The 26,273-nt window shown below is 40.7% G+C and overlaps 1 protein-coding gene across 2 annotated transcripts in view; it reads right to left on the bottom strand.

Moving 5' to 3' along the window:
- Positions 1–26,273, bottom strand: part of LOC117249183 (protein PHTF2) — a 65,914-nt gene that overhangs the window by 26,503 nt on the left and 13,138 nt on the right. For both annotated transcript variants that reach the window (XM_078165508.1, XM_033614634.2), the window contains exon 3: positions 14,588–14,668. In XM_078165508.1, the coding sequence (XP_078021634.1) occupies positions 14,588–14,632 (45 nt within the window). In that variant the 5' untranslated portion in view covers positions 14,633–14,668. The remainder of the gene's footprint in view (positions 1–14,587; positions 14,669–26,273) is intronic.

Genomic DNA, 26,273 nt, shown 5'->3' on the forward strand with positions numbered 1-26,273 from the left:
CACCAGACACCAATATGAGATGTGGGTCAGGCAGTGCGTCACAGTGTGCTCATGCCAGTGTCTGACCCCGATTTAGAGATGGGACATCCTGCATCACTACTATTTTGAAGTCTACCACACTTTCAATGCTTCGCTTTCATTTTGAGATGCTGATATCTGCAGCGTGTGGCCATCGTGACACCGCCAGCCCCGCAGGTCACACCGCCACACAGATGGCTTTCCGAGTCAAATCAAAGCAAATATCATCCGATCGCTGTGAACGTCCCAAACAACTTATTTATCTTGTTTTGTCTGTAAGATGCTGAGTCCTAGGAGGTGTCTGCCTTTGATTTCAGCCCGTCCGACAAAACTAAAGCATTAACTCAACAACATTTTTTTAACATGAGCACTGGTCTGTCCTCTGGGTGTTTATATTTAATATGGTTACGTGGAGTTATCATTTTCATATTGTTAAAACCGAAAGGGACAGCGCCATTGCCATCATGTCTCCCACCCTCTGGAACAGTCCTCCTCTTGTTATAAAAAACACAAGAGTAAGTCAATGTTTTAAGATGCTGCTAAAAGTTCATCTGTTTCGTAAGCACTTTGTACTGTGACGGGCGTTTGCCTTTAATGTAGTTTTTATTGTTCTGTATGTTTGACTTCTGTATTTACCTCTTGTGTACACTTTATTGTTTGCACTGTACAGCCCCTTGTAACTTTGGTTTCCAAAGGTGCTTTATAAATAAAGTTTATTTACTTACTTACTTAAAACCTTGATTCAAAAAAAGTGGGAAGGCTGTGCAAAATGTAAACAAAAACAGAATCTTTTTGCACCTTTATTCAATTGAATACGGTACAAAGGCAAGATGTGTAATGTCCAAACTGATAAACCGTATTGATTACTGTAAATATACACTCTTTCTGAGTTAATTCCAGCAGCATGTTCCAAAAATGTTGGGGCCGGGGCATGTTTATCACTGTGTTACATTACCTTGTGTCTTTTAACAACACCAAGGAAGTGTTTGGGAACTGAGAATCTGTTTGTAAAGTTTTGAAGGTAAAATTTCTTCCAGAAGCATCAAGATTCATTAATGCTCCCCCAAAATCTTTAAGATTTAAAGATAGTCTTTGTGGAAGAATCAGCCAAAATCTCATCTGAACACTGTGAGAGATTAGTTCCTTCATACAGCAAGTGTCTTTAAGTATACAATAAATTAAATAAGCACGTTCAATACATTTTCTCTTGTGTTATTCCACTTAGTAGCACATAATTGTTATAGACTGAGGTATTAAAATCTCTTTGCCTTTGTAGTTTTATTGAGCTGATACCAATGTCTGGTCTAAATGTCATGTGAATAGCTGCACTGGAAATTTGTTTAATGGAAAAAAGTTTGACGTGTTGAATACTTATTTCCCCACTGTATGTCAAACAAGATTTGCAATCATAATCATTCTGCATAATAATTACTTTTAGTACTTTGAGCACATGCTGATGGTGATACTTCAGTACTTTTACTTGAGCAAGACTTTGAATGCATGACTTTCACCTGTAACAGAATATTTTACACTTTAGTATTAACACTTAAGTAAAATATTTGAGTACATTTTGCACCACTCCTTATTTCTGCCACATGAATTAATACCATTTTTTATTAGGAATGTAATGTATGGATCTAGATCAGTATATCAATTCAATGATCAACAATCAAATCGATGCAAAGTGAAAACATTGAATATATCTTAATCTTTGAGATACGCCTTTATTTTGAAATCCCCATGGCACACAGGTGTCACCATTCCCACCCAAGCACACCTCCTTCCTTCTTATTCAAACAGAGCTAGCGGTTAGCGCCAGGCAAATAATGGTAAGCAACTGGGAAAAAGACAATGAGGACATTCATCATCTCAAATTGATCACAGGCCCTTAATTTGAACTGAATTGAAATTGTATCATGGCAGACTTTGTGATATCAGCAAATATATCGTCAAAAGAATCGATTGTAAAAAAAACTTCAAAATTACACCCCCAGTTTCTATGTCTGATATTTTTTGGGGGGGTTGGTAGAACTTTTGCTCCCATGTGTACTTCTTCCTGTCTCTAAACGGTGCAATAAATTACAGTAGATTACTCCTGTTACTGTTCACTTAGCAAAATTAATTGCAATTTAAAATCTGACATGACGACCAGGCTGTGACTTATTGACAAATGTGGATCCTGAGGCTCCACCAGTTGAGAACAAACGGGCTACTCTGAGCATTAAACCCGACGTGTGACTGACTGATTAAGTGTGTGACATTTGGGCTGACAGTTAATTTTCCACATCACTCAACCTATTAACACACACACACACACACACACACACACACAGATTGGAGAGGATGTTGGAGTGTATGTGGAGGACAGCCAGAGGGCAAACATGACCAGACTACTCAGCAGAAAGATAAAGGAGAGAGGGTGTAGATAAGAAGAACAGGTATGGAAACAGGAGTAATTTTCAGACACAAACATGATCCCTTGTTACATCATGGAGTGATGCGGTAACTGAGATCTGACTGGAATTAACTGCACTGTAAATCCTCTTATCCACACACACGCATCCTTACATCACTGTCTGTACACCTGATCGCCTCCTCTCATAATACATAAGTTCTTAGGCGACAAGACATCTAAATTACAGCTTCTTTGTCCATTTGCGACTTCATTTTTGGCGTTATTTTTCCGTCTTTAATTGCTAAAAAATCCAAAATGAAACCAAATACTGCCTTGGTAACTACGAGGGGTTAAATATTCTTGGTCTTGGTCAAATGGCTCACAGCTTTCAACGAGTAAAATCACAGACTTCAGCGATTTGACAAGCAAATCAAGTGCAGAGAGTGCACCAGAAGGAGGGATGACGAGGCCAAGTGTGCCGCTGCGGCAGTGCTGGGGTCACCATGACGACGGATGGAGGGACGATCCAGGGAGGCAGAGAGAGAGAGGGATTATGTCGGCGAGGCAACAGTGTTATATAACAACTGCCTCTGCAATGGAGGGGGTGTCTCAGACACTCACACAAACTAACACACACAGACACATAGACGCTGGTTTGAGGAGGTATGAGGGCGATGTTTGTGGTGAAGTGTTTGTCTGCAGCAGACGGGACTTATGTTTAAACAGGTCAACACACACATTACCTGAGAATAATCCGTGCATCTGCTGTACGTATAGACGAGCTGGGGTTCAAACTTGTGGCTCCAGGTTACCACAAACCCTATTATCAGATACTTGAGTAGCACGTTGCCTCTTTAGAAACACACACACTCCTGTGCTCATTCTTGATTGCTGACGTTAAAGCTGCTCTTAGAAATGTTTGTTAATAACAGCGGGTCAAATGTGTGATATCAAAGGTGTCACCAGTAGTGACGAATCCACAGAGAATTGCCACCTACCTTTAGCTCAACCCATGTTTCAACATCTGTCTGCTCAGCCTCAGTTGCTTTAGCTTCACAGCTCACAAGGTTACTGTTCTGGTTTAGTCACTGCTCTGTCATAGCCCTTTCCATTGAATTAGCTCTGTTTGCTAGGGTGCTTTCAGACCTAGAGTTGTCTTGCTTTGGTCCGCAGAATCAGGGACTAATTTTGTTACAAAGTTGCATAATTGCACCAGAGTTCGTTTGTAAGCGGACCGAGAGCACCTATTCAAAAAAAGTCTTGGTCTGCATTTCCACCAGTTTTACATCAAACCATCGTAATGAAGGATGTGTCATCAACAGAGACTGTTACACAATGCGCAATGGAAGTAACCAGTAGTAGCAAGATGGAGTACCTATGAGCATTTCATCTGTTATTAGTCGCAACTATATGTTTTTATCTGAGAAACAAGCATGGACCAACTATCAATCATAAGAAGAGGCTGGAGACCATTATGTGCAACACTTCACAGAATATGACACTCCCACTGATGTCATCAGAGTTCACACTTCAGGTCAGAGAAAACCTGCTATTTTTAGTTCACACTAAGAGCCAGCTTTTCAGATTCCAAACCAATCTATTTTTGGTTGAAATGGTCCAAACGATTTAAAATTAGGTATAAGAACTGAAGTGGCACTTGTTCCATGTTGGTGGAAAAGGGGTATCAGTGATGTTTCAGGGTTCAGCAGGGAATGTTTTTGGGGAAAAAGCTCTACAAACCCACTTTACTAAAATTAGTTATTACTACAGTAAACACGGAGCAGGTAAAGTTAGCGACTAGCTGGTGAATACAACGTTTAGCCAGTAGAGATCCAGATATTTGGTTCAGGAGTTGGTGGTGACAAAAACAAAGCTGCATTCACTCAGCTGGACAGAAGCACGACACCACATTAATGCTAATGCTCCAGTTTGGCCATGTAAACTTTATAAAGGTGCAAATATGTCGGTCTAGTAGGGCTGTATATTGGCAAGAATCTGGCGATACGATACGTATCACGATGAAGGATTTTATGATTAAATATATTGCGATATATTGTGATACGGTAAGCAAGTGGATATATTGCGATTTTTAAAATCAAATTTCAGGAGCAAGGGGTGCACCCTTTTTTACTCTCCCTGGGAATTCATAATTACTGTTTTTTTCAAAATGTTCCAGAATCTTATAGACTTAAAGATTCAATTATTTAAACAAAAGTAACCAACAAATCTAATCATAATGAAAACATTCTAAAAATGGGTTTTGCAATCTGGAGAATTTGTATTAAGACCTTAAAACTAAGTGAAGCTACCGCATAAGTAGCTAACAGTGACAAGTTCCTTAAACATTCTGCTAAATCTACCTCTCTATGTATTCTTATAAACTATTCATCTACCTTTTCCTTCTTCCTTACAGTTCATAAACCTGTGTACTCTCCTCTGTGAAACAGGTTGTGATGGAAAATACCTGACCTGTTTGTGGGAATCACTTATTTACATATGTCTGTCTAGGTGTGGTGAGCTTTGACACACTCATTAACCACCAGTGGGAACACTCAGAGGTGCTGCGAGTGTGTGTACAAAGATGCTTTCAGTTTAGAGAGGTATGTGCAACACACGGAAACTTTTCAAAGACTGACTGAATTAATCACATGTTAAATTACAGAATGTGTTACTTGTAGCCCTAATTTGGTTTAACTAATTAATTTTATTTTCATTATCCACTGATTTATCTTTTTAATTGACCAATGAATCAAGATATTCCACTTCAAGTGACATAAAACCTGCTGGTAAAAGATTAACTTGTTATTAAAGCTGCTGACAGATGCTGATTATGTCCTATGTCATCTTGAGACAACTTTAAACACAATCATCTGCATTTTTTTGTTGAAACTCAAACTTTAAATAAAAAAATGAGCAATTAAATAGGTGATTTCCTACGAGAATAAAATAAAAAAGAAACAGTAAAAGGTGTGAATGAACACAAACCCCCTAAAAAGATTCAGTGACCGAGAGAACAACTGAAGTAACAGAACAATTAAAAAAGGATTGGGGTCAGACAGCTGGTTGTGGCGGTAGGATTAACTCTCCGCTGTGTTTTCCTGTGTGACCATGGCGACGCACACAGAGAGGTGTTGCTATATAGTGTGTGTAAAGTCTATTTTCAGCTCAGACAGGTGTGTGTGTGAGACAGATTGAAAAATCTCTCTACTTGCTTGGTAAATATCCTGTAACACATTTGTGGTGGGGGAGGGTTAATGAAATATTGAGCAGGTCAACCTGTTCACAGCATTAACAGAAATATTGACAACTATTTGCTCAGTCTGCGTAATACAGGTGTATATGTGTCAGCATGGGTATTGCAGGTTAAGCAGATGCCGGATGAATGTGGCTTGTCTCACCTCCGGTTCACACACAAGTGTAACAACATCAACTGGATAAAACTTACTGTAACAGAAGCTTAAAGATCAGTTTATACAAAAGCAGCAAAGTGAGCTCAGAAGTATGACATCATGTGACATATATATGTGGAAATTACACAAGAGTTAAAGCTGGAGAAGTAGCTGTCGTGTGAAAACCAAAAGCACAGACAGGCTATTTGTAATTTTAGAGTAAATGAGTGAGTCAAATAGCTGAGATGAAATGAGAAACATAAGATCAAGGCTCAAACAGTGATAATTTTAACTATCAATCTGCCAAAAATTACAATTTATCACAAGTCTAATTTCTGAGAACTCGAGATGACATATTTAAATGTCCTTTGTTTGACCAGCAGTCAAAAACTAACAGACGTTCAGTTTACTATCACATATGATTAAGAAAGGCACCTAATCCTCGTTATAGAGACTCTGTCAGTTGACTAATCAATTAATCAACTAATCGTTCCAGCTGTAGATCATAATCAAATCTGAACATAATCATAAATATATTAACTGGAGCTTAACTAAGCTAATCTAACAATTATGCTCAATTGATTTTCTTGTCTGTGCAATTACAGAAATGAAACAGTTTCTTTAAACTTAAGATGACGTCTTCTTTTGTCTTCTTCTGTCTGACTAACGCTCAAAAACCAAACATACTTCATCTGCTGTCAAATAAAGTAAAGAAAAGCAGAAAATCTTTATGTGAAGATGGGAGAAGCTGATTTGTGGTATTTATGCTTGAAACATGACTCATTAATCATTTATAAATCTAGTTGCCGATTACCATTATCACCATATTATGTACTTCTGGCTTCTTAAATTATTGCTTGTTTGTCACGTTTTTGGACAAATATCGAGGGTGATTTATTATGGTTTTTCCTACATTTTACCTTCCTCTCAATGTTGTTGTCATGTCTTTGAACTAGTATTAGTGAGGCTAAACCCTTGCGTGTTTTTATGTACTCTGTTTTAAGTGTACAATATTACTGGTGGTAAGTGCTATATCGTAGGCAACCGGACTTGCTTGCCCACCCACACAGGGTTTATAGCCTGCAACTTCGTACCAGTCATTTAGAACTGAAGAAGCTTCTTGATTGAGAGGTGAAACATCTTCAAGAAACGCAAGCAAGTCCAGTTGCCTACGATATAGCACTTAGGATTACCATGACCTGAATGACTGAGAATCTTCACTGACAATATTACTGATGACATGTTTTAAACATATATTCCTGGGGGTGATCATTTCTAAGCCTGCCTTTGAATATTTAGGTTTAACTTTATCCCTAATGTCCAATCCTTTTGTTGGTTATCATGAGTTATACATGAGTTGGTTGACTGTTCACACAGATTGTTTTTTTGTCCTTGTTATACATATCTATTTTTCATTTTCTGCCATTTTGTGTGCTGGTTTGTCACAATATGTGACAATTCTTATTTCATTTCACTGTTGTTTTCTATCTATTTATTTGGCATTGAACCTTTTTTCTTGTTACTAAATATGTTAATTATTTACAGTATACATTTGTTATTTTCATTTGCAGTTTCTGTTAGTGTTTTTCTGTCTAGTAGGGCTTGACACAGGTCACATGACCTCTACATGAGCTCTTAAATTGCACACCTGTTTCTACTGCATTTTACACCCTGATGAAGAATCTCTGGTTGAAACATGTTGGTTTATCCATGTATAAATAAAGGATTTTTAATTCAATCAGAGTGCCTTGGATGTATTTTTGGACTGCCTGCTTGTGCTATGAACTTCACACTGAGTGGCTTGGCCAGTTGTTGATTTTATCTTCAGTTGTCAATAAATTTTCTGTTGATTCAATACCTGACTAAATGTTTCCGCTCCAATATTACTGTTGATAACAGCTGGAAGACTGGAGCAAATTACTGTGACTAGACCTCACCCTGCAAGCTGTGAAGCAAAAAATACCCAACACATTATCCAAATTAACAGCTATATTTTTGGGTGACAGACAGCTTTGAGAGAAGGGTGGAAGTAATATTTTTGTGTCTGTTTTTATTCTTTGCAGATTGTGCCTACTCAGGAAAATGCACTCAAAGCAGGCATCTGCACCACTCGTGTGTCCTACAGCTGAACCTTTGGCCAAATAACTCTAAACATATATAAATAACACATAAAGCATAACATAAACATAACTCATGTGTTGTCTCCTCTACTCTATATATAGTCATAAAATGTCGTCCATATATAAGCTAATTTCACACACGCTTCACACGCAGACTTACTGTCTCTGACACTCTCACCCACATACCAAGAGTATAAATTATGTTGCTTATGTCTTTAAAAGGCTTTAAAGCCTCCACACAAATAAGCCGATTTATTACAGTGCAACTTTTAAAGCTTAAATATATCATCAACGTGCCAAAAGAAGCTGGCAACCTGCCTCCCACCAGACTATAGCGAGCACTACATGTCAGACATTTAACAAGTGAGTCTGTCTGGTGCTGTAACTGATCCAGACGACATGTGTCTTCCCTGTGACATGGGCTTGGCCTGGCACTGTGGTGACAATAAAAGCAGCTTCCACACAGAAATAACACTGAGTCTATATACAGCCTGTCTGTAGACGCCACGCAGTCAGAAATATACCGTGAGTCATATGGTGCCCTGCCTGTAGGCTGGTGAGGAGACAATGGGAACACGAGATCTGTAAATTCCTCTGGTCAATCCTGAGGTCTTAATAAGGCTCTTTATCTTTCTGGGTGACAATGCAAATTGAAGTCTTTCCAAACTAGATTTGTTTGAGTTTTACACATTTAAAAATCAACTAAAAATGCAAGAAGTTAACAAAACACTTAGCTGACATGCATTGAAATGTATGCAATGGCTGATTTAAAAGGGTCAATACACCCAAAAATGTTTCCTTAAGGTATCTTGTCTTGCTGATAGTTTTCATTTTATCAGCCCAGGTTTTGAGGTGTCTGAAGGATTTCTGTCACCACACTGAGACAATGGAGGTGGATGTAATTTTGTTTGTGGACATCTGTTTTTAATGGAACCAGAAGTGACCATATTTGGACGAGAGGGTGGAGCTGTGGAGGGTACCCCTATACTAGCCCCTTTATCCTGTTTGACAGGTTGCTGTGGCAACGACCTGTCAATTACAAAGTAGCCTCAGCCTGAAGCCGACCGTGCTTTATGGTTTTACTCGAAACAGGGCCATAATTTACAAAATAAACATCATGCTGTATTAGAGAAGACCATAAACTCATACTACGTAGATATTTACTGAGGTAATAAATCAAACAAGAAGTAGGGTCATTTTCTCAGAGATGTCTGTACAATCCGACTTCTGTCTGCAACCAGTGGAGTTGCCTCCTGCTGGCCTTTAGAAAGAATGGAGGTGTAATGCAATGGTTTAAGGCCCTGACACACCAAGCCCACAGCTGGCCGTTGGTCAAAGTTGGGCGTCTGCCACCCCATTGATGCTATGTTTCCTGCACCACTGATCCCACAAAGGCGCTAGTTGGCCTTTTTTTCTGCCGATTCAGCATGTTAAATCGGCATTGGCACCATGACTGAAATCACTCTGATTAATAGTTCAGCTAAGTGCACAAGACGGGACTTAAACAAAGAGTTTAAGTCGAGAGAGAGTGAGGTCGAAACAAACTTGTTATATGAGACAAGATTATTTTTCTTTAGCCATTGAGGTCTTCAGGAGAAACATTTAATGATGGTTTGTGTGATTGTTCACTGTCACATGGTAAATGTGCTTTGTTATTTCAACTTTGGATTGTGTTGTGCTAACTGGCTAACTAGTGTCAAGACAGTTTTCCAGTTTCCTTTTTTGAATGACAATTACAGATGATGACTTTTAAAGTTCTGTTACTCACTTCAAGGACCTCTGTCCTAACTGTGATGCAATAAAGATATTTGTGTCTCTACAAAATGTCATGTTAAGTGATTCCAGTGTGTTTTCGTGCCATTTTAAGATGATTAAGCATATTTATCGGAATAATAATGTTGCAATTATTTTGGCCAGGATAATGTGACATGAAATTTTCATGTTGTCCCATGCCTGTGGTGCAGTATACTGTGAGCACCAAAAGGGAAATTACATTCACCTCCACTGTAACTGACTGGAAGCAAAAATCTCACGAACAGATGTCTAAAAACAGCTAAACCAAAACTAACTGCAGAGCTGGTATCACAAGAGATAAAATATTTGCACTATGCATGCCCAAATTGTGTGATACTTATTTTTTTCTGATAAATGTATAGATTAAGTCTGAGTTCCTTTTTGGTTTGAGACAATTGTTGTACTTATTGAACAAAATACATGTGCAAAAACAAAAGGAGACCGATCCCTTGACCTCACTCTGACAGTATCTATCTATCTATCTACAGTACAGGCCAAAAGTTTGGACACACCTTCTCATTCAATGCGTTTTCTTTATTTTCATGACTATTTACATTGTAGATTCTCACTGAAGGCATCAAAACTATGAACGAACACATGTGGAGTTATGTACTTAACAAAAAAAGGTGAAATAACTGAAAACATGTTTTATATTCTAGTTTCTTCAAAATAGCCACCCTTTGCTCTGATTACTGCTTTGCACACTCTTGGCATTCTCTCCATGAGCTTCAAGAGGTAGTCACCTGAAATGGTTTCCACTTCACAGGTGTGCCTTATCAGGGTTAATTAGTGGAATTTCTTGCTTTACCAATGGGGTTGGGACCATCAGTTGTGTTGTGCAGAAGTCAGGTTAATACACAGCCGACAGCCCTATTGGACAACTGTTAAAATTCATATTATGGCAAGAACCAATCAGCTAACTAAAGAAAAACGAGTGGCCATCATTACTTTAAGAAATGAAGGTCAGTCAGTCCGGAAAATTGCAAAAACTTTAAATGTGTCCCCAAGTGGAGTCGCAAAAACCATCAAGCGCTACAACGAAACTGGCACACATGAGGACCGACCCAGGAAAGGAAGACCAAGAGTCACCTCTGCTTCTGAGGATAAGTTCATCCCAGTCACCAGCCTCAGAAATCGCAAGTTAACAGCAGCTCAGATCAGAGACCAGATGAATGCCACACAGAGTTCTAGCAGCAGACCCATCTCTAGAACAACTGTTAAGAGGAGACTGCGCGAATCAGGCCTTCATGGTCAAATAGCTGCTAGGAAACCACTGCTAAGGAGAGGCAACAAGCAGAAGAGATTTGTTTGGGCCAAGAAACACAAGGAATGGACATCAGACCAGTGGAAATCTGTGCTTTGGTCTGATGAGTCCAAATTTGAGATCTTTGGTTCCAACCGCCGTGTCTTTGTGAGACGCAGAAAAGGTGAACGGATGGATTCCACATGCCTGGTTCCCACTGTGAAGCATGGAGGAGGAGGTGTGATGGTGTGGGGGTGTTTTGCTGGTGACACTGTTGGGGATTTATTCAAAATTGAAGGCACACTGAACCAGCATGGCTACCACAGCATCCTGCAGCAACATGCCATCCCCTCCGGTTTGCGTTTAGTTGGACAATCATTTATTTTTCAACAGGACAATGACCCCAAACACACCTCCAGGCTGTGTAAGGGCTATTTGACCAAGAAGGAGAGTGATGGAGTGCTGCGGCAGATGACCTGGCCTCCACAGTCACTGGACCTGAACCCAATCCAGATGGTTTGGGGTGAGCTGGACCGCAGAGTGAAGGCAAAGGGGCCAACAAGTGCTAAACACCTCTGGGAACTCCTTCAAGACTGTTGGAAAACCATTTCAGGTGACTACCTCTTGAAGCTCATGGAGAGAATGCCAAGAGTGTGCAAAACAGTAATCAGAGCAAAGGGTGGCTATTTTGAAGAAACTAGAATATAAAACATGTTTTCAGTTATTTCACCTTTTTTTGTTAAGTACATAACTCCACATGTGTTCATTCATAGTTTTGATGCCTTCAGTGAGAATCTACAATGTAAATAGTCATGAAAATAAAGAAAACGCATTGAATGAGAAGGTGTGTCCAAACTTTTGGCCTGTACTGTATCTATCTATCTATCTAATTATAACCCGAGTGATGCCCTGATCAGAATCACGCCACCAACCCAGGGCTATAAAACACAACAGGTATTTCCAAGAGCCATCACCAGATTTAAAAATACACACACCTAAATATTCCCCTGAGGGCAGAGTTTGTTTATTTGGCACGGTTTCAGGTGTTTGCTTTATGCCAAACCGCAGACTATCTCTTGCTCTCTTTGGTATTTTTAGCATGGACTTCACAGAATTCAAGAGCTGCGATGAACCCGTCTTTGCCCTTCAAGTCTCGCCTATCTGCTGTGTTATGGTCAGCCTGTTAATCACGGCACCAACAGAGATATTCAAATAAAATCATCCTGTCCTGTGACTCAAATTGCAGAGACAAGAGAGCCCTGGTTATGACACCTAGCAGAAAACGCACAAGCACAATCTTCAACAGAACATCTGTGTTTTATCTGCTTTACATTCAGATAGCAAGACACGAAAAGGAAAAACAGTTAAGTTGTTTGAAAGAGACATCACAGATAAAGAAGCCCTGAAGACAGTGAGTCAGGTGTGAGCTGCTCCTTAAAAGGGCTTTTATTTATTCATGACTCAGCGGTTGTCGTCAGTGGTGTGCTTCTGCCCAGACAAGCAGCTACACACAAACACACACACCTATGTGCATCATCTTCTAGCTAAATCTTAAATGATTTAAAGACAACAATGATTTTTCTGTTTTTAATCCAGCTTCTTAGACTAATTATACAGATCTGTAGATATAAAGAGGCCTAATTGAAGACTTAAAACATTTTATATGTTACCTGCAATTAAATAAAGTCCTCATTTAAGACCCAAAATAAAGAAGCAAAGCTGGGGAAACCGGCTATTTTCATGCAACAATAGTCATTTGTCTCATGCAGACAGGAGCGTTTAAGCAGTTTAGACCTTTAATTAAAGTTTGAAACTTCTCATGAGTCATCTTCGGCGTGATCTGATTCCAGTGAAAGCTCACATTGACGTCTGCCAGGTGCAAGCACAAGATCAGAGATGGACACACAGACGTGTTGTAATGATATGACAGACAGATGAAAGGAGAGCAGACAGACCGATATGGAGACAGAGAGGTCAGAGGAGGAATAATAATAACAACAGGCAGACAGACGAGCAGAGGAGATAGACGGGGGTCATAATGACAGACAGACAGGTTTGTGAGGGGACGGACAGACGGGGAGTGTAAGCTGAGAGCTGCAGGGGGAGCAGCGCTGGAGTCCAGTGGGGGATCTGATATCTGAGACCAAGGAACAAGAAGACATACAACACCGGCCTGGTTTCACACTGTGCCGAACGGCTCGGCTGCTGCTGCTGACAGCACTGGAGAGGTCACTGCCAAAATACTGGGCATAGACAACCTGTTTTTGTAACTCTATTTTATCGTCAGTTTTAAGTGAAGAAGATGAACAAATGTTACAGCTATGCCTTTCTCAGTGCACCACAGATCTAGACCTAAATAAAGCAATCAATATCTATCTGTTTTAATCAGTAAATCATTTATTTGTTATATAAAATCATACAATATGTCAGTAATATATAATTGTCAATTTGTAGTAGTAGTAAATAATAAATGTCAATGTATGCATGCCTGCCGAGAGGTAACATGAAATTTAAGTAGCAAAATGCTTAACATATCTTTGAGTTTATTCAAAAACCGAGCACTTTATTTTTCATCTGTAAAATATCCCACTCAGTACAAACTGTGCTAGCAGCTCTTAAAAAACAAACAAACAAGAAATTCTTTCATAAAAATCTTTGTTAAGGTCGTGTTTACGTGACGTGTTGGCCTCTACGTCCTTACCAGGCTCTAGTGTGCAATAACAAACTGCAGAAACTGAGTAAAGAACACTGTTTGGCTTGCAAACCTTAGTTATATGTGTCCAACTCTCTTCTTTTATTTGTCGAGTGCAAGGTTTTGTCTTGTATTTTTAAATATGACATTAAGATCATCATTCCACACCTTTAAAACAGAGAGGATACACTGTGCAAGCATCACACTGTGTCCATTTGTGGTTTAAATACTTAACAAGTAATAAAATCTGACCCATTTTGCACTATAAAATCATTTTAATTATAGCTCCAGGGTATAACAACCCATGTAGGGTGTTGACCAGAAGACTGAAGACTCAACTATGTAAGAAAATGAGCTGTAGGCAGATTTGCATGACCAAAACTCCATAAACACAGAAAACTGAGATGCCACTGAAAGCTCTAGAAAACCTAGTGAGTGCACTTTCAAGATTTTTTAGATGCCTTTGGTCAAAACTGTGAGATGTTCCAAGTATTTTACTTCAGTCCTCTTCTGTCTGTGCTCTTTAGGCAGCTTTGTTTGTTAGATTTCTGTCATTTAAAATATGTTTTTGCTCAAGATAGAGACAGTTTCTGTTGTCTGATGAGTCTCTTGTCTTTAGGTATTTATTATTTATCAATGGCAATGCCTTTCTGTTCATTTTATTACACACGAAGGCTCAATAACATTTACTGATGAAGGATTTTTCAGCACACTGCTTATTAAATTCAAGATGAACACACTACATGGTGAAACGAGGCTCTCCAGAGTGACATTTATTTGTCGAAGCCTTGATGCAATGAGTTAAATTATTAAAGAAAACATACACTGCACAAAAAGGTAAAAATAAATAAAACTACAACAGGCATTATTTTCTTTAAATATGACATGCAAAAACTAAGCCAAGCATGCAAATCCAAGAAAAGTAGAGCGTCTTACCTTTTTCTGGTACCACACCACAGCATCTTTTACTTTGGAAGCCATTTACATTTCCCTCCTCCCGGCCTAGGGCATCTTAGACTAAAAACACACAACACACAGCCAGAGAGAGAGACGTGTGAGTAATGAGGAGACAGAGGACGACTGAGGTCTATATACCTGGGAGGAAGGTGTGTCCTGACAATTGACGAAGGAGAGATGGAGGGAAGGACACACGTACACACACACATGTACACACGTACACACACACACGTTTGTTGAAGATGATTTGTGGGGAGGCGTTCACTTTGCCTTCCTTCCTACAGACACACAACTAATGTTACTACTTATATTCTTCTTCTGATTGTTTTGCTCCTAAATTACACACACACACACACACACACACACACACACACACACACACACCACAAACCAACCAGACATACACACAAGTATAAGACTAGTCACTTCTAGACGTCATCTCCCTTGACACCCACCTTACAACACAAATAAACACAGTCTTTCTATTAGTCGACCTGGGAATGATTATTGCTCTAATAGTGGTGGCTAGGGCTGATTGTTCCCACTGAATCATATTGTGACACACACATACACACACGTTTTCTGGGAATGGTTGTTGGCTATCTTGCAGTGGTTTGGCAAGGAATGGCTCATAAACACACACAAAAACACACACACACAGTTCAAACAAAAGCACCAGTGTTGCAAAATGTTGCACGTAAACACCTGAACGCCCCCCATCCCCACCCTGACACAGATAAGTGCAATGGAACAGTCATTCAACTCGGAATTCCAAGTCGGAAACTCAAGATCCACCCAGACAGAGTTCAGCGACATAAACACACCTGAACTCACAGCAACATGGCGGCACACACAGTGAACCAGTCATTTATCACTTCATGTAGTGTTTGTGTTGTTAAAACTGCTGTAACAACGTTCTAGCTGCCATTTCCTTTTCCATTCGGGTAATTTGAGCATTATAGATGCCTCTGCGTGCACACAAAACAAATGCACAGTTTTATGCTAATGACTGTAGCGGTTCACACTATCACACTCAGCTCCCATTTGCACAGTTTGAAGCTGTTGTACATTATGTGAATGAGCACAGACGAGCAAGACAGTTGACTTGTTTTATACGCTGTTTCCCTCCGCTAATTGCGCTGTGGTAACTGATGTAGGATCTCTGTAGATGCTTGTAAAGCTCAGGGACTTGACGTACAACCGTTTTCCCAAGCGGATGCACTGGGACACATTTAGATCAGAAGTCGGGAATTCCGAGTTGGAATTATCGACTTCGGCTTGCAATGGATTACGGCATTTGTCCACTGATCCACCTAACAGCACCTCTAAAGTGAACTTATACACACATTCTATCTTTTTTGTTCAAATACGTCCAACAACCAATGTTTAGAAACAATATGTTTCTGTTTAACAGAAAAAAAAGCAGATAGTTACATTTCCCAAAATGTCAGAACTACTGCTGTAAGAGTCGTTGCTACACAAAACCGATAATGGATTATTAACACATGCAAAGTAGACTCTTGACATCTCATGTTATCAGTTGATGATAAGACTTTGTAAATGCTGATTATTTTTATTGAGACATACTGATTTAAAAGCCCAAAGGTGTGCAAATGGTCAAAAACAGACTAAAAATTGTTCCACAGATGACAAATTTTTATGTGATAAACTACACTACACTCATAGTTTTTTCCCAGAGCTTTCAACTCCCTGCATTCACTGAGGAAGACTGTTAGATGCTACTAAAAGACCCATAAAAGGCTAGTATGTCCACCCTGAGTTAGGATGTTTTTGTCAAACCACTTCACTTTTTACACTATACTTTCTTTATATCCACAAAGCATGGTATCACGATGGTATTCTGTACATAGTAACATAGATGTGTGGCATCACACAGACTCAGATCTTTGAATAAAAGGTGCTTTATCTATCTATGTGTTCTCAGCAGCAGGGTTTAAGTATAAATAATAGGGGGCCGTCTCTTGATCCGTGCCTGGGTCCACTTGAAAAGGTGGTCCTGAGTTCAGTTCATGTGTGTACACATTTAGGAGTGGACTACTATTTCACATGAGTAGCAGTCAGGGAATAAAGTTGCAAAGGCATTAACTCAGTGCTGCCGGTTTCCTCCAAAATCTGCATGTATGCACGCAGCAGCCGCTGATCTCATCCTCTAAACTACACAGTCATGGGTGATTAAGTAGGAAGGCAGGCGAGAGGGTTGTTTTTGACATTGCCTCCAAGATATAACACATACTAAGCATAATGCAAAGGTTGACTCTACTGATCTTGCTATTGGTGCTCTTTTTGACACCGTAGCAGCAACAGAAACAAATGTCACATCACTGATAATGCAAGTGTACTCTGTTACATTACAAATGTGAAAGCTGAGAGGCGGAGGAGCGGAGAAGGGGTGCAACTGTACTCAAGCACGGTATGAAATCAATTATAGCTAATATCAAAACACCCTAAGAGGTTAAAGGCAAATAACAGAGCAGCTAGATAAGGCTGTAAGTTCAGAAAATTATATCACTTCACTGTAATGCAGCCTTTAAAAACAGGAAAACACAACACTTATGATATTACGATATCCAAAATCTAAGACGATATCTACATATTGTTTTGATATTGACTGATATAATACTGATGTATTGCCCAGCCCTACAACAAACCACAAGTTATTTTATTATTTTACTAGTAACATATGACTTTTGATGACCTTTATGACTGACGACCATAAAAATAAACCATAATGTTGTGTTACTATTGATCATCAGCATCTGGGTCACTGATGGGAGGTTCACATGACAGCGAGCCCACATGCGTTAGTGGCTGAGTGTAAATTAGGCCCGCAGTGTGTCAGTGTTACAGTCCGAGAGTGATTACAGTAAGTTGTCTTTGAAACAGGATCTTCTGGTGATGGAGGTGATATGAGCTCGTTTGCTGTGGTTAAGAAAAAAAAAAGAGCCAGAGAAGAGTTTTAACTGGACCCACTTCAACAACACCCGAGCTTCAGGAGTTATTTGACTCTGAGAACAATAAAAAGGACTCATTTAGTTAATGTTACATTTGACTACAGCAAACTTCTGATGCTTCTATAGGTTAAACCACGAGGGACATCCTGATCGATATTAAAGATCAGCATCAGGGGCGATAAAGGCCTTTTTTAACTGATCAGAATCAGCTAAACTGAGCTATGTAGAGCGTGATCTGATTCTTTGTGAGCAGCTACAAGTATTGGATCAGTGCTCTGCTTCGACAGACACTCAATATTAAATCATTCGGATCGGGATCAGGGGCAAAAAACTTGATCGGAACACCCCTATAAAACATTAAAAATAGACTCCTTTCGTTCGGTGGAGGAGACAAGAAAGAAGCAGATGTGGTTAATGAGAAGCTGTAAAATGGAAAACATGGAGACTTGGTGGTAAGCCACTCTCCTTCCCCTCTGCTCTCTCTGCCTCTCTTCCTTCCTCCTCTATATTTCTGTCTCTTCTATCTCTTTTGTGTTTCTGTTACATAAGTGCAAAGTGTTGTCCTGCTGTGTGTGTGAGTGGGAGGGTGGATGAAGGAGCAGATAGATGGGGAGTGATGGAGGTTGACTCAGGGCACCAGGAGCTCTCTGTTTTCTTTGTGGCTTCATCACTTATCAGGAAATATTGCTCAATCCGATGAATGACATGTTGCAGACATAAATGTTTTCTTCCTTTTTTTGAGGGGGGAGTATTAATGAAGTTTGCCGTTTCCTCATTGCCTTTTAAACATGACGTTTTTTTTTCCTCTTGTTACTCTCAAGCTTTCCACTCAAAGACATCCTGCTTTGTATGTGAAGGATTGTTTGTGCTGCCAGCCTCGGTCTGCAGGCTACTCAATCCCTGACGTTTGCCGTTTCACTGAGCTCTGTGTCATCCTTTCCCTCGAAATATTTTCACTGCTACGTTTCGAGATATCTCCCAAAAGAAAAGCCACTGATGAGTCACTTCTCGCGGCCATCTGCAGCCTGAGACATGGCTAACCTTGAAAGAAATGTGCGAGGTATCATACTACGGGACTGTTTGACAGCTCCGCCGCTTATCTGCCAACAAGCAAACCGCAACACTTGGTGTTTATGTGCGATAGTCGCCACCTCAAACAAACAGAGGAGTATTAGTGCAAGTGTGTCAAAGCGGTGGAGCGAGTCTGAGCTCAGCGTGTCAAGAATGTGAAGCTCAAAAGCAGGAAGGAGAGAAAATGTTCGACTCTGAGCCAAGTGAGCGGGTTAAGCACAGAAGTCTGCTACAGTAGTAATACTAACCGAGCACACACACACACACACATACACACAACAAACCAAAAGCTGACTATGGCTCAAAACTGCAGCTGTTAAAAATGCTGCATGCATGCTGCTCATCCAGTTGCAGAGATGTGTGTGTGTGCACTTTTGTGCGTGTGCACTTTTGCCCCAGAAGGCCAGAGACATTTTTAGCAACAGGAAAAAACGTCTCTTGCTTGCTGCTGTCTACAATTACGATCATCACTCCTCCTTCCATCTTTCACTGCTGAACCACGCTATTCCTGACATGTCACACATTTGCTCTTTGCTCTTATGCAAATAACTCATACTTGAAATTAAACATGAACGACAGAGAGACAGAGAGAGATAAAGCATGCTGGTGTGTCCTTTTTATGAGCAGCGGTTACATGAGTAAATGTGTTTACAGTGTCAATAACGACCGTCATATTAAAACTTGAGTGGAGAGACTGAGATAGAGGCGATAAGGGAAAGGGAAATACAGGAATACAAGACAGTAAGGAGGGTATGTGTAAAGAGCAAACGTCATACGGAGGGTGAGAAAGCAAGAAAGTGTTATCTATTCTCCTTCCTTTGTTCACATAAACACAAGAGACAGAGGAAGAGTTTATTTCTCGTTCACACACACGAGAAACACGCCCATCCTAAACTCACATTCATACACTTTTTTTGTTGTTGCTCTGACAGAAACTCACACAATTCAGAAGAATATTAATTTCATGGAACAAGTGACTTGTGCTGGCTCGGTCACATGCCAGAGGAGGAAAAGCAGCTTGCATTCCAAAAGCCTCAAACTCTTCGTTTTTAGGGAGGAAAAGATCAACTGAATAGTCCTTTTGTTTTGGTGCAGCAATTTAAAATTATTTTCATTAGAGTCCAAGATGTAGCAAAGTGCTTCGTAAGAGGAAACAGGTGCATGCTTTTTAAAAAAAGGCAAAGAGCCTCCTCTTGTCTTCATTTTGTTGAGATTGCACGCAACTAATACAATGCACTGAACAAACTGCAGCTTGGTGAGATGTGTTGCTTGTCTTAGATGAATGGCCCCAATATATTTTAAGTTCACAATAACATGAAAGAGAAAGGCAGTAAATCCTCACATTTGGGGAGCTGGAACCAGAGACAGTCTGGCATTCATTTCCAGCTGACTAACTAATCCATAAATCGACTTTATGTTTCCAGAAACACTTTGTTATTTCAGTTTTCCCTTAAAGGATATCCGTATATGAACATAAGCAGACAAAGAGGTGATCAGGAGCACAGAAGCTATGGTCATACATTTTTCTGATGTGAGATTTCTGCACATAATATAGGGATGTTTTGAGATTAAATCAACATAATTGTTAAAGAGAGACATCTGTGTTTTTCAACCTGGACCCTGTTTTCCCATGTTTTTGTGTTTAAGTGACTAATGCAGTGCATGTTTTTTAAAATTGGTCCAGTACTGGGAGAGAACGCTGCCAGCAGTCATGTAACAGGATGCAATGTAACCACTTGAGGCATTTGGCACCATTTTTGCCACTGACAGATTCTTATGACAAATGTCTGACAAATTTACAGAGAAATTTAATTAATTAATTAATTAATTTTTGCTGACCCGGTCTGTTGTTATTGTGCGTAACCTAGTCTCACTCAAGGAGAAGTCACGTTATATAATCTCTGACTCCTTCACATTGTAAAACTCAGCTAAATATTCAGCCATGACATTGAAAATCTTATAGATATCACTAAGCTATTCTGCACCCCAATGCAACACACTCTTCCCGACAGTCCTCTCCAGCTCTGAGAAAAGTTTCCACCGTTGTTTTTCCTGCCAGTCATCTCTTGTGAGATTTCAGAATGAGATTTCTCCTTAAGTGAGACCTGAGCCCCATTTCAAACAAACACTTTCGCTATGCTACCTCTTTGGAACCAAAAGTATCCCTTCAGACATGGTACCTAGACCCTAGGTCCGCTTAGCATTTCCACCATAATCAGTAGCCTTAAATGTGGGCAGGGTTGTTGTCACTCACTGCCCCATCAAGCACTCGCTGTATTTCCTTATCACCGGTGACACAGAGAAAAGTCTGCACCTCGTTTATTGTCCGCAGATCGGAGTTGCATGCCGACATTTTCAGAACAAAACAGAACAGGCTGCAGTGAGAGTCTCCCTCCAAAGGAAATTTAAAAATAGCTGGTAGTTTGTGCATTTAGTCCTTCTCAGGCAAGCTCAGGGGTTTAGTGTTGCCAGAGCCCACAGGAACAATGCTCTGCAAGGATTAGAATATATGCAGTTAACATAACCTGATCGAAATTAACATATAAAGGCTTGAAGATCCATTCAGTACTAAAGTGTATGTCATCCAAAAGAGATGACGGTAAACGAATGGAATGGTCAAAGTTGTCAAATTGAAGTTTAAGGCGTGCTGATGGATTCACATCTCCACTTCATGTTTTCAGTAACATTACAAGTAAACCTTCCACCTTAAAAGTCACCAGCAGTCGGCCCAGTGAATTAAGTTATTTTTTCTCAGACTCCAGCTGCTGCAAAAGGCAGCAAAACATCCTTTCATTTTATAGTTACAGTTTACTAATAAAACTCTCCACAGTATGAACAGTGGTTAAATGAGCCTCAAAACCAGCCACAGCTCAGCCCTGAGCAGAGTGACCGTCCTCTATTGACCAATCAACAGACTGCAGTGTTCACAGCTCCACCTTTTAGCACCAGATCTGTGTGCTAGGTACCCCAACAGAGGGGGGACCAAAAATGGGGACGATACAGAACTGGTCCATTGGTACCATCCACAACTTTTCACAATAGAAACCGAAAAAAGCGTACTGTAGTGAACTGTATCCTACTGCTCAATAGAAACGGGGCTCAATTGGACATTAATTGACAGTGCAAACATTCCCAGAGTGGTTACACTACAGCCTATTTTGCCGCTGCCAGCTGCAGTGCTCTCTCTGAATACTGGACCAGTTAAAAAAAATATTCTCATTAGTCACTTGGACATAAAAACATGGGAAAATTTGGTCCAGCTTGACAAACACAGAAGTCCACAATAAAGATTATTTGGCTTCCAGGGCAACAACTGCAACCATCTCCTGTTTTGAACAAATGACAAAGTGTCAGATTGCACAACCACAAAGCAACAATCGTAAGCACGACCAGAGAGAACAATAACAGAAACGTATCCAGACAGACAAACTGATGGGAACGACACCCCGTCATTAGTGGAGGTGGACCGCAAACAGCCGTGTTTTCTGTTTTTAACTGTCAAAGACTCTCAGACCGCTTTAAGACTTCAAATCCTGCCCATGCAGAGGCAGCGATAAGGAAAAGCAGGCAGATCCTCCCTGTTCAAAGCCTCAAAATCCCCTCATCATACCTCAGTGGGATGCCAGCACTGATTCACACACATTATCAGTCAAAAACACACACGCAGACACATACTATTGCCTAATACGGCTTCAAACACAGGATTAGCTGTAAACTGCGGGGTTATTATTTATGCTGGAAAACATAACAAGGAGAAAAAAGGCTGGGTGAGTTCTCTTTCCTAACGCACTTTTTTCCGAAACCGCACATTCACAGCGTTCCCAAAATACACTGTGGTTTACTAAAGAGTATTTAGGGAACAGAGCCTAGACAACAGACGCACACACAGCTGTTTTATTTTCTCTATGTCTATGAATCCTGTGACCAGAATATACATATACTGTCAAGGGCAGGGTGTTCTTTCTGTGAAACTCTGAGATTTGAGGCGACATTTCTGATTCCAAAAATCATTCGCTTTAAAGTTTCTGATGTGCTTGTATTTGTTCATCTTTCTCCAGCTCATTTTCATACCAGTAACTCTGTAAAGTCGTGTCAACAAGAAAGCTTCATTCACAAACCCACCCCATTACAAAGCTCTCAAAGAATTCAACAAGCGCTCACACACACACACAAACTCATGAATACACACACACAGGTCCTGCAGCCATCAGGCTTGCCAAGTCTGTCTGACCAGTAGTCTGTCTGAACTGACCCATTTACAGAAAGACAGAGGGACAGTGGTCAAGTTAGACAGCGTGTATTATGTAGGCCAGTTTATATGAGGGCTCTTTTTGTGCCTGTGACTGTGTGTGTGTGAGAGACAGAGAGTGTGTGTACAGGCATGTGTGTCTTTGTGTAAGCAGGAAATGGTTGAGTGTAATTAGCCATATGTCTCTTGCAGCCACTGTATGAATGTATGAATGGCAGAAGAAGGTTTTAAAGAAGAGTTTTAAATGCTATGTGGGTGTGAGTGGGTGTGTGGCTTGTGGCATCCTTAGCAACATCCACAGCAATACATTTTCATTTTAAAACAATCTCATTTACACTCATCGATCACTTTATTAGGTACACCTTGCTAGTACCAGGTTGGACCCCCTTTTGCCTTCAGAGCTGCCTTAATTCTTGGTGTCATAGCTTCAACAAGGTGCTGGAAACATTCCTCAGACATTTTGGTCCATATTGACATGATAGCATCACACAGTTGCTGCAGATTTGTCGGCTGCACATCCATGATGCAAATCTCCCGTTCCACCACATCCCAAAGGTGCTCTACTGGATTGAGATCTGGTGACTGTGGAGGCCATTGGAGTACAGTGAACTCATTGTTGTGTTCAAGAAACCAGTTTGAGATGATTTGAGCTTTGTGACATGGTGCGTTATCCTGCTGGAAGTAGCCATCAGAAGATGGGTACACTGTGGTCATAAAGGGATGGACACGGTCAGCAACAATACTCAGGTAGGCTGTGGTGTTTAAACCATGCTCAGTTGGTACTAAGGGGCCCAAAGTGTGCCAAGAAAACATCCCCCACACCATTACACCACCACCAGCCTGAACCGTTGATACAAGGCAGGATGGATCCATGACGCCAAATTCTGACCCTACCATCTGAATGCTGCAGCAGAAATCCAGACTCATCAGACCAGGCAACGTTTTTCCAATCTTCTACTGTCCAGTTTTGGTGAGCCTGTGTGAACTGTAGCCTCAGTTTCCTGTTGTTAGCTGACAGGAGTGGCACCTGGTGTGGTCTTCTGCTGCTGTAGCCCATCTGCTTCAAGGTTGGACATGTTGTTGGTTCAGAGATGGTCTTCTGCAGACCTTGGTTGTAACCAGTGGTTATTTGAGTTACTGTTGCCTTTCTATCATCTTGAACCAGTCTGGCCATTCTCCTCTGACCTCTGGCATCAACAAGGCATTTTCACCCAGAGAACTGCTGCTCACTGGGTTTTTCCTCTTCTGGTACCATCCTCTGTAAACCCTAGAGATGGCTGTGGGTGAGAATCCCAGTATATCAGCAGTTTCTGGCACCAACAACCATGCCACGTTCAAAGTCACTTAAAATCACCTTTCTTCCCCATTCTGATGCTCAGTTTGAACTTCAGCAGGTCGTCTTGACCATGTCTACATGCCTAAATGCACTGAGTTGCTGCCTCAAGGTGTACATGTAGTGAAGGTTATGAGTTTTCAAACTAAAACACATTAGTGTGGATGTAGCCTTAGTCTTGCTGACTTTCAGTAGCAGGTTTTTGTCCTCACAACCATGGGTCAGGTTCTCTACCTCCTTCAGGTAGGCCTTTTCACTGTTACCTGTGATCAGGCCCACCACAGCTGCGTCATTAGCAAACTCGATGTGGCGTTAGAGTCCAAAGTGGCAACCCAGTTGCGTAATTAAAAAAATAGCTATAACTGAAACCAATATGACCGCCTGAGGGTTGTGTGCCTCAGCCAGCCCATCAAGTTGCAGTTTGGCCTCTCCTTTTTTCCTCTGTAATTCCTTTTGTGCATTTTCTCTTTGTCTTTTTCTCCCTCTAGGTGTTTGTATTTTTTACGTCCTGTGTTAATGATGTGCTTGAGCTTTGTTGTTTTGAGTTTTTAGTCCGTCTTCTTCCAGGTCTCGATGGTGGAGAGGAGGCTGTGTGGATCATGTCTGTCTGGCGAGACCTGGGGTTGCTCTTCCCAGATCCTTCTTCATATATACTTACAATCTATCTGTAATTTTGTCATCAGGACTGTATACCACAATGTTGGTCTATTCTGTACATACCACATCTATTGCACATCTATCCTGGGAAAGAGACCCCTCCTCTGTTGCTCTGAGATTTCCTCCATTTTGCCCATTAATGGAAATTGTTCCTCATCAGAATCGAGGGTCGAGGGCATACAGGATGTCTTGCAGATTTTGAAGCCCCTTGAGGCAAGTTTTTGACATGCGATTTAGGGATATATCCTCCTGAGACCTGAACTTTTGTTTGGTATGCATTTTTCATTTCTCCTAGCTATTTGGGATCAGTAGGACCAAATAACAATAAAAAGCTAAACATTGTCAATGATAATTAAGTCCCAATGTCCTCAAATGAGACGATAATGAAGTCCCAATGTCTTAATGCCAGCACTTCCTAATTAACAGTGTCTTAGCCTGTTGCCCTATCAAACTACAAACATTATCAATCATAAATAAACAAGTTTCAACCATACAATGTGATCAGGTTTCGGACCTTGTCCACTTTTGTGTCGGGATCAGCTTCAGACTGACTTGGCAGAGATGGCTGCCATCTTGTTTTTACATGGACTATTATATTATGGTCTTACTATCACTAGATGGCACAAAAAAGTGTCCACGAACAAGGACAAAAGGTCTAAGTCAAGTAAACCCAAAATGTGATGTCCTCATATGAGGACAAAGGGTCTCAGAAGGGTAAATGTAAACTTGATTTGACTGTACTTTGTTAAGCTTTGTTGTTCTTATTCTGCTGTATTACTGTTAGTGTCTAAGTTCATTGAGAGAAACAAAAAACTCACATTCCTGGTATGTGTTCACATGCTGAGCCAATAAAGGTGATTAAGGTCAGTCTTGTGAGTTACATGTTTGCTATGTCAGAACTTAGGCAAAGACGTTTCCATACCCTATTTAGGGCATCAACTATCTTTGGACAAAGGCAAAAAGCAAGCACAGAAACTTTTTGCAAAACTGGTGATCTATTGTTGAAATTTGCCGTTTCCATCCAGCTTTTCTAATGCCATCCATCCATCCATCCATTTTCAACCACTTATCTGAAGCCAGGTCACGGTATTCCAGATGTCCCTCTCCCCAGAAATGCTTTCCAGCTCCTCCTGGGGAACCCCAAGGCATTCCCAGGCCAGATGAGATATGCAATCCCTCTGGCATGTTCTGGGTGTGCCCCGGGCCTCCTACCAGTGGGACATGCCCAGAACATCTCTAATGGGAGGCGCCCAGGAGGCATCCTGATCAGATGCCCGAACCACCTCAACTGACCCCTTTCAACCAAAGGATTAGTGGCTCTACTCCTAGCTTCCTCTGGATGTCCGAGCTCCTTACCCAATCTCTAAGGCTGAGGCCAGACAC

This window comes from Epinephelus lanceolatus, chromosome 23 (genome assembly GCF_041903045.1).
Source record: "Epinephelus lanceolatus isolate andai-2023 chromosome 23, ASM4190304v1, whole genome shotgun sequence".
Classification (NCBI taxonomy): Eukaryota; Metazoa; Chordata; class Actinopteri; order Perciformes; family Serranidae; genus Epinephelus; species Epinephelus lanceolatus.